The sequence below is a fragment of the Colossoma macropomum genome, unplaced genomic scaffold, assembly GCF_904425465.1.
Source record: "Colossoma macropomum unplaced genomic scaffold, Colossoma_macropomum, whole genome shotgun sequence".
NCBI lineage: Eukaryota > Metazoa > Chordata > Actinopteri > Characiformes > Serrasalmidae > Colossoma > Colossoma macropomum.
In genome coordinates, this window is record NW_023494788.1 from 35,814,408 (window position 1) to 35,824,449 (window position 10,042).

The following is a 10,042-nucleotide window of genomic DNA, read 5'->3' on the forward strand; positions in this document are numbered from 1 at the left end:
AAATACGTTGTTGTTTAATTTAAAAATCGATGTAAAAGTAAAAATTACTTTATCAACCATCGGTCAACATAACAGACCAAGAAGATGTTACACTTTTTCTTTTCCTAAACAAATTTAGTCCACATTTTCACAAAAGCAGGCCGAGGAGTTCATTATAAACATTATTTAACATTTACGTACTGTACACTGTTCTAATCCCATGTAAAGACACGTCCTACGGTACCTCCACCACGTGTCTGTAGCGTAAGACCAATAGCCTGCATTTCCCACTGAACTTGGATGCCATATTAACTACATTCCTCCCTGGGTGATCCAGTAAATCCAGTAAATGCCGGATATGAGGAATGCTGTTGCTGGTAGCTGCTGCTTTCCTAAAGCGTGTCCCTGTTTTCTCTGTGGGTGATGCTAGAGGGAATACAGCAGATTAATGAGGGATAATTTGGCTCCAACACAAAACGCCTGCAGCTGAAAACACTCAGCCGTGACCAAATGCAATGTAAAGCACTCGTGGGAGGATCCAGCAACAAGTCCCAACAAACCAACGACGAAATGTCAGAAGAGGAGTTTATTCACACCACATCCACCTTTTGGGGTTGCACAATATCACCTGCTAATTACTTCAATGCTGGCTTAATATCGATACTTCAGAGGATTGTGATATGCAAACAAGCCCTCTTAGTTTGTAGATGTTTCTCAGTATTTCTATTAATATATTTGCAATAATCCAACACAGAAATATGGTTCAAATATCTCCTGTAGAATCTGTAGAGTCACCCTTTCCATACCATCTTATCATGAGATCGTATGTGACTCACATTCGGAGTTATGAGCCTATGAAGAGCGGCTGAGATACACGTCATCTGCCTCTCACCATATGGAACTGGTGGAGTCAAGTGTCCGTCTACATTCTGTGTGAAACTGACCAATGGACACTCAGGAAAATCACTTAGGACTGACCCATTATGCCGGAGACACAGATGTGAAATGGTGTTTTGGAAAGTAGTGATGAGGAGAAGATTTGACCTTTTTACGTGACGTCTCTTTATCCCTTAGAATTAAAGAGGCTGTTTTTACTGCACATTTAAGAATGATATATGTAAATGGAACCTGATCTGATTGGCTACCCTAAAATGTGACTCATTCAAAAAGCAGTCCGGGCTGAAACACTCCTTATAACTTCTTAACTGCTAAAACGGCTCAACTGCTGTAGCCCGAATAGGTGGATACTTGTAAACGTGTTGGTTTTTGTGACACCATAAAAACAATTCATTCAAAATGGGTTGTTTGGAGCTTCCATATGTGGACTGTTTACTAGGAAGTGAACAGGACTTTTTAAAACATTAAGAAATTACAATCTACATCAAACTTTAATTTTAAAAAAAAGGCAGGAAATATCAGTTTTCCATGATGTTGGTCTTTTAAAAGCCTATTCACACCAAGTAATTTTTTGGGGTAAAAAAAGGGCAACTTTTAAATTAGTCAAGTCTGATGTGTGTTTTTTTTTTAACTAAAGGCTTGTAGTTCTTTCTGGACATAGCAGACTATGATACACCTAGATAAAAAAAAATACAGCTATAAATCAGTCGCCATTTTGTACTGTGGCAATCCAAGTGATCGCCCTGCCTTTAGTTGTGGTCCGTCCTTAATCTCCACATCCGTATTGTCAATGTGTTGCTTGTTGTATAAGCTTTAGTGCTCTCCCACATCTTCATTCACAATAGTTTGGGCTGTAAGCATGACAACAGAGCTCTGATTGGTCAGCCTGAGTGCTAATGACTCCACACAGTGCAAAAAATCAAGCTGGCTTTGATTAAAAACTTTATTCTGTCCATCAGTTTTGGGAAAGATGGCAGTGTGTGTTCAGTTTTTAAACTTGTGGGGTTTTTGATTTCTGTAAAAATCATAGCTGTTGTGAATACCTACCCACTGACCAGTGGGTTCAGAGGGTTTCTGCCAACAAATAAATGCCAAAAATGTCTCCGGGGTCACATTTCAGACCACAGATTAAGATCACTGCATGAGTGGAGAAGTATTTCAGCAAGTTCTAACAGCAGAAATCTGCTGATAAGCTCATTCACAGCTCAGAACATGAGTTGCACTAACTGAATAGCCATAAGCTACATGCTGATTTAAGCCTCCTCGTGGGCCTCATTTGTGAAACATTCCTAAATATGTGGGTAAATTTTGCACATAAAGACTGATGAAAAAATCTCTGCTGAACTAATAAACGTCTCATGTTCAGCAGAGCAGGTCATACTGTATTGCATATGCTAATGACCTGTTCTAGTTCACTGATTAGTGGGTATGTTTAGTCAATGATTCCATTTGATTACGATTCCTTTGGATAAGATTCAGTGCATCATGAATTCTCAAATTTCATCACTATTTAGTTCGATTTTATTCAAAATTATTGTGAATTAAAGGCCTAAAACCTACCATATAATATGTTATTTGTCATGATACGTAGTTTTCTCTTGTGCAGTACTGCATAATTCATGGCATGTGTCCACTCACACTTTCTCTCTCTGTGTTCCGCTGCACCGCATCTCTCTGCTCGCCGTTGGTGGGCGTTCCAATATGGAAATTAAGGAATCGTACTGAACACATCTGGGCCAGTAAACAATGTGATACAATGATTGCTGTTATAATATAACAGCTAAAATATAGATGCAAGCTTTTAAGATTTTCAGAGTGCATTAGACGTCCACACAAGCTAGAAAGTTAGCTTGCTCAGTCTTACTAGCATGCTAGCTACTTTATCAAGTAACCTCTGAGCTCTGTATGGTTTAAATTTTGTCTTCTAGCTCGAACTATTTAAACTTTATCCAGTTGAACGTCTTCTCTCCAAAACCTCACTGTCAACCGTTCTGTATAAAACCGGATATTTTCATTATTACGCAAAAATTTCATGGATTGAGAGAAGATAAAGAGAGTCACAGTTTCCACTCTCTGCTCTCGGAGATGTTTGGTGTTTGTGACGAAGGCCAGTCTACCGTTGCCTGACTGGCTAAACACAGAGCAGTGGCCGCATTTATTTGCATAAAGTTGAAACCTGCTAAACTTTTTTGCAGATTTTGGCTCACCGCAAACCACCATGCACTGCACGATGCAGCAGAGCTCTCCATTGAAATGAATAGGACGCAGTGAGGTGAAGTTGCAAGTGGACACATTTCACTACAATACCCAGCATGCACTGCACAAATACATCAAACAACCACTGGGAATCCTCCCAACAGCAATAAAGAAATGCACTGATGTAGCGGCTCATGAATAAAGACATGATATTTGGTTTCCTAGCAGTAACGTTAGCAATCTGGCTTCTTTCAGCATTCAACTTTACTGAACATTATTATAATCGATCATAAACGCCGCACTGCAAAAAATGGTATCTTGTCAAGTAAAATTATCTTAAATATAGTCAATATATCTAATATTCTTCCTGTTGAGATTGGTGTATGCTTAATTTGAGATGACAGACATTTTTACTTGTTTTAGGTAATTTTATTAAGTAAAATTATCTCACTATGTTGGCAGATAATTTTGCTTGTTGTAAGAAATGTGCTTGAAACCATCAAAAGTATCTGCCAGCAAAGTGAGAATTTTACTTAATAAAATTACTTAAAACAAGTGAAAAGTGTCTAGAAATAAGCTAGATACTTGTATAATAAGTGCATCTCAAAATGGGAAATATTAGATATTTCAACTAGATTTAAGATCATTTCACTTGATAATTGATGCCATTTTTTGCAGTGTCACCTTCCAAAATTGATTTTTGAGATTCAGCAAGAAATACAAAAAGATTTACCTTAAAGGTATTTAAAGGTTTACCTTAAAAAAAAAGCTGACCCTTGACTAAACAGGCCCTCTTAAGCCATGACTTCTCCAGCTGGAGAAAAGCAGACCGGTCCCAAATCAACAGTTAGTGGCAGCTTCTATCAACAGCAGTAAAGAACAGCTCCGATAAGGCACACATTGTTGAGGTGATAAAAGAGGGTTAGAGAACAAGCCTCACCTTTGAGTTACACTTGGCAGAGTCTGCCACTCATTCACCTCTATTCTTTCCTTCTTTCAGTCGTGGGGGGATAAAGGAGGGCAGTTAGATCCTGGTGCCCCATCAAAACCTCCGGACTCCAGAGCTTCACTCCTCTTGTGAAAGAGTCAAGAGCAGTTTTAATTAATCCTCTGTGGTCTGAGGGCGTCTTCTCACTTTGTGCATATCTTCTTAAATTCTCCTTTAAAGGCTCTTTATTTAACATGATACTCGTATGTTTCATATCAAAATGCTCTGTTATCTTCATCACTACTTTCCAAAACCACTTCAGCAACTTCAGCAGCTGTAAACTCTCTGCATGCCATTTCACATGTGTCTCTGATGTGGACTGAATGAAGAATGAAGGGTTTCCGGCATGATGGGTCAGTCCTTAGAGATTTCCTGAGTGTTCATTGGTCAGTTTCACACAAAATGTAGACAGACACACGAATCCACCAGTTCTAAACGGTGAGAGGCAGATGACGTGTATCTCAGTCCCTCTTCATAGCTTCATAACTCCAGATGTGAGTCATGTAGGATGTTATGATAAGATGGAATGGAAACGGCGACTCTACAGATTCAGGACATGTTTGAACTGGATTTCTGTGCTGGATTATTGCAAAGAGAAACAGATATAGAAACACTGGATTTGATGTGTGGGTGAGTTTGTGGACGCCAGAGGGTTAATCATCAATACTGAACAAAAGGTATGTTTGGCAGTGAAGAAGCTCTCAAGTTCATAATGACACAAATGACCAAATGTCTTGAATGTAGTCCGGCAAAAATGACTACTAAAATTACAAAAGGCTTCTCGTGCATGTGAGAGTCCATCCAAAACCTGTCTTGATTACTGCATGAAAGTCGAGAGCCATTTCAATTAAACTCTTCTTACTTCAGTGCTCAATCAAAGATAAGTTAGTTGTGGAAATGAAGTAGAGAAGAAAAGAACAGCTGCTAAGAGAACTTACTTACACTTACAGCACTTTCTCACATAATTTTTCTCCTTTCTTTCCTCTAGCCACATTTTAACTGGACGTTGAGGCTGCCATTGCAACTGTCTGCACTTCCTAGTGAATGGAAACAAATGGTCAACTATTTTAAATGTACTTGCTACCTAATAAAAGGAAAAATGACTAGTTATAAAAGACTTTTCATGTACGTTGTGCCTGCAATTGCCAGGCAAACCTTGAGAGTTTTTTCCACCACCCTACCTCCATAAAGGTCAAGAGTCATCTCGATTAAACTCATATAGTTACTTTAATAGTGAATGGAAGTGAGTTGGTGAAGAACAATTTGAGGAGAGAGTTTCTAAGGGCAAAGAGCTTTTATTTATTGTTTGTTTATTTATTTATTTATTTGAGCTTCTTTTAGATGTTAACTGGACATTGAGGTTGAAAATAAGGTACTTGCTCCATAGTAATTCCAAAGACTATGAAGTTATGAAGTTTAAAGACGTTTTTATGCACAAAAACCACAAAACACATCACGTCATAGCATTTATGAAATACTTCATTCCTAAATCCATACCAACAAAAGATATTTTGATGAAAGCTAAACAAACCCAAGGATCAGCACATACAGTTGTATGCAAAAGTCTAGGCGCCCCTAGTCAAATTATGTGTAATTACGTGAACACATGCTCCGCAGAGGACACAGTGCTGCACATCTTAAGGCATGATTACTGTTTATTTACTTAATTTGACATTCATACATACATACATCATCTAAACCGCTTATCCTTCTGGGTCGCGGTGGGGTGCTGGAGCCTATCCCAGCTGTCATTGGGCGGAAGGCAGGATACACCTTGGACAGGTCGCCAGTCCATCGCAGGGCAGACAGACAGACATACACATTCACACACACACTCACACCTAGGGGCAATTTAGCATGTCCAATTGGCCTGACTGCATGTCTTTGGACTGTGGAAGGAAACCGGAGTACCTGGCGGAAACCCACGCAGACACGGGGAGAACATGCAAACTCCACACAGAAATGACCCTGAACACACGCTCTGCAGAGGACACAGTGCTGCACATCTTAATGCATGATTACTGTTTATTTACTGAATTTGACATATTAAGGAGAAAAATTAAAACTTAAATTGTGGCCTGTGCAAAAGTTATGGCACATTTGGTATTTTACATATTTTTTCTAATATGTTAAATGCAGAAATTAAATAGAGATTGTGCCATTCAGCTCTCTGTGGAGGATGTGCTAACTGATTTTCACTTAGAACATCAAAACACTTTGCATAGGACTGAACGATGTGGCACAAATATAATATCACAACACTTGAAGATATCTTCACGATATGCAATATGATTTTTCTGAGATTTCATATATATATTTCAATTAAGCTTCCACTTCCATCTAATTATGCAAAGTCTGATTTATTTGGCTATTTTAAGACATGAACCTGATGTTGAAGCTGCAAATTGTGTGCACAATTTCTAAGCGAATTAAAACGAATGCCCAGTCATCTACCCAATGTCTGCTATCCAGTCAAAACAAAATAACTATTAACATTATGAAAGCCTTTTTAGTCCAGTCAAGTGTGCTAGTGTCCATCTAAACCCATCTCAAGAGTGTTCTCCTTACCTCATTGACATTAAAAAGGTGCATAAGAGCTAAAGCCTGGTTGCCCAGACAGGGAGTAAGCCTAGTCCCGGAATACAAGGATTCTGAATGGAGATTCCCCAAGAAAAGCAAAGAGTAGTCTACGACATAAAGGGAATTCCACCAGTTTTTCCAAATTTCTCTGTATTTTCATTGATAAGTTGTGAATAAAGCCCTTCAGGGTGGTGGGTCAGAATTGCACACTGTGGTGGTGATAGGAACCAGACATCCACCTCTAAGCGCTCCCTCACAGAAAGTTACACAAAATGGGTTCTGCATATGTTGGGCTTTGGCATAAAACACACTAGCGTTGCTTACAGTGAACTGTGTGTACAGTGTGGCTGTGGCCCACTACAGCTCATTATTAAAGCACAAGGCTTGTGCATAAGCCATGTCTCTTTAAAAATCCATTCATGGTGGAGGGATACATTCAGGGAGTTATGAGGCAAAATAGTCCCCAAAATAAATTTGGATAGTAAATAAAATCTTTATTTGTGTTGTAGTCATGATGACCCCTGGTTCCAATCACTACCGCTGTAAAGAAATCGGAACCATTTCACACCAAAGCACTCTGAATCATCCTGTTTACACCTCAAACACTCAATTATGCAAAAATGTACAAAAAAGATGGAATTCCTCTTTGATCTCTGTCTGGGAAACTGACCCTAAGAGCCAGGTAAATTGGTGGTGAAGAGGTTGGAGATTAATTTAGACAGGAAGCTGCTGAGGGCAAAGTGCTTTTCCTTTTTTGTGCAGTATTTGTCCTGAAACCTGCAGTTCACTGGGCACAATTTCGTAGTGAAAAGAAATCAATCACCAAATACACTCACAGCCTATTAATGGAAACATGAATATGCAAATCAATGTTACTGAGAATGTTCATTGTAAAGCTCCTGTAAAATAATATTTATGGAAGTTATGCATGTTAACTGCGAGTTTTCTGTACCGCAGCGTGCTGGAGGCGGATGGTCGGTTTGTGTTTGTCCAACTTGTCATCAAAGTCGTGTTTGCATTTCAGTTCAAGTGTTTTTTAAAAAGCAGTCAGTTTTACAGAGTGCGTAAGTGATGTGAGTGTGTGACACGGTTCAGAGGTGAGCACATCAGCAGCCACATGAATACACTCATTCTACCATCAGAGAGACGGACCCTCCTACTGGACCCCTAAACACACACACACACACGGATTCAGTTTAAAGCCAAAGGTAATTTCCACATCCTACCTGCTATAATAGAGCTGAGACTGAACAAACGAGCTCATTCAGAGAGAAACAGAGAGAGAGAGAGAGAGAGAGAGAGAGAGAGAGAGAGGGAGAGAGACAGACAGACAGAGAGAGGGAGAATGAGAGTGAGTGAGAGAGAGAGAGAGAGAGAGAGACAGAGAGACAGACAGTGAGAGAGAGAGAGAGAGTGAGTGAGAGAGACTGCAGAAGAGAATGAGAGCGAAAAGCAGAGAGAAAAAAGAGAGGTGCAGACACAAATACACAGAGATAGACAGACAGATAGACAGACAGGTGAAAGAAAGAAAGAAAGAACGTCAGACAGTGAGAGAGAAGGAGCAAGAGTGAGAGAGACATGCAGAAGAGAATGAGAGCGAAAAGCAGAGATAGAAAAAAGAGAGGTGCAGACACAAATACAGAGAGATAGACAGACAGGGGAAAGAAAGAAAGAACGAAAAAAGAAAGAAAGAAAGAAAGAAAGAAAGAAAGAAAGAAAGAAAGGAGACAGTCATATAGACACAAAATATAATAGATAGATAGATAGATAGATAGATAGATAGATAGATAGATAGATAGATAGATAGAGTAGAAGAAAGAAAGAAAGAAAGAAAGAAAGAAAGAAAGAAAGAAAGAAAGAAAGAAAGAGACAGCCACACAGAAAATAACAGAAAGAGACAGATAGACAGATAGATAGGATAAAAGAAAGAAAGAAAGAAAGAAAGAAAGAAAAAGAGGGAGGTTTAGACAGACAGAGCACGCGGGACAGTTTCCACACCGCGCGTGCAGTAAAGTCTGTGAACGGATCTAGTCGGGCTGAGATGTAAATTATGTAAATGAGTGTGAACTGAACTGAACTCTGCTGAACTGAACTGAGTGAACTGAACGGAGTGGACCGAACTGAGTTCAGTGAACTGAGCGGACTCACCGTTCTGCTCCTTCACCTCGCCGTGCTGCAGTTTGGTGATGAGAGCGGATTCAGCCCAGCAGCTCTGCAGGAAAGACCACAGCAGGCAGAGGAGCAGGAGAGGAGGCATTTGGCTGGGAGTTAGCAGCAGATGCTAACGCTGTGGAGAAGCTGTTCAGTCAGGTGAGCCCTCAGCCGTTCCTCACCACACAGGTATCCGGATCCGGACACTCCAGCACGCCGAGTAGAAACCTCATAGTCCCCGCAGACGCACAGGACGCAGCTCAGGAGACACTGCGCGTCAGAAAGCGAGGAAAGTCGCTCTGAGCGCACCTGCCCACCTTCTGAACTTTTACTCTTCTGACTCGGTTCCTCCGCAGCTCAGAAACAACCAACAGTCCTCACTCCAACACTTACAGCCTGAGCTCCACCGCTGCCCTCCACAGCTCAGGGCAGTCTTCTCGGAAAGCTCTGGAAAGCGCTGCTCTCCTGAGTGTTTCTGACTTTCTCTGCAACTCGCAGCCAAACACGGTCCATGCGCGAGTTGCTGGAGCTCTGCATGCTTTCTGGAGGAGAAACAGAGACTTTGAGTAGCAGTTTCAGTAGCAAGTGGAGGAAAAAAAAAAGCCCAAACGCGAAGAGAGTGTCGCTCTGGAGCTGCAGAGTGGAGCCTGGAAGGAGTTGAGAGGGTTGAGTTTGTGGAGTGACCACCCAACAGGTGCTGTACTGAAAGGAAACTCAGCAGGGGCTGAAAAAAAAGAAAGAAAGAAGAAAAAACCTCCCCAGAAAGGCGGAGACCTCAGAGAAGCTGCTCCATTCTACACGAATCAAGTCCAGTCTTTGACTAGATTCCAGGTTTAATGGAGTTTCACATATAAAATCATAATAACCAGCTCCATTTATTCATTTATACATTATATAAGTGTGATTTGTACACTCTTAAAAAAATGGTTCTTCAAGAAAGCTGTTCTGTATAGAACCATGAACACTCAAAGAAACCTTTGCATGATTAAAAGTTTCTTCAGATTGATGGAAAATGTGCTGTAGATGGTTCTATATAGAACCTTCTTGAAAAATACCCTAAATAGCACCAAAAAGGCTTCTTAAGTGTGATTTGTACACTCTTAAAAAGAAGGTTCTTCAAGGGTTCTTTAGTAAAGAAAGTTGTTCTATATAGGACCATGTACACTCAAAGAACCCTTTGCATGATTAAAGAGTTCTTTAGATTGATGGAGAATGTGCTGTAGATGGTTCTATATAGAACCTTATTGAAAA

The 10,042-nt window shown here is 40.2% G+C and overlaps 1 protein-coding gene across 1 annotated transcript in view; it reads right to left on the bottom strand.

Moving 5' to 3' along the window:
- Window positions 1–9,395, bottom strand: part of pdgfc (platelet derived growth factor c) — a 109,874-nt gene extending 100,479 nt beyond the window's left edge. The window contains exon 1 of the mRNA XM_036569254.1: window positions 8,789–9,395. Coding sequence (XP_036425147.1) covers window positions 8,789–8,897 — 109 coding nt within the window. The 5' untranslated portion in view covers window positions 8,898–9,395. The remainder of the gene's footprint in view (window positions 1–8,788) is intronic.
- Window positions 9,396–10,042: the final 647 nt, after the last annotated feature.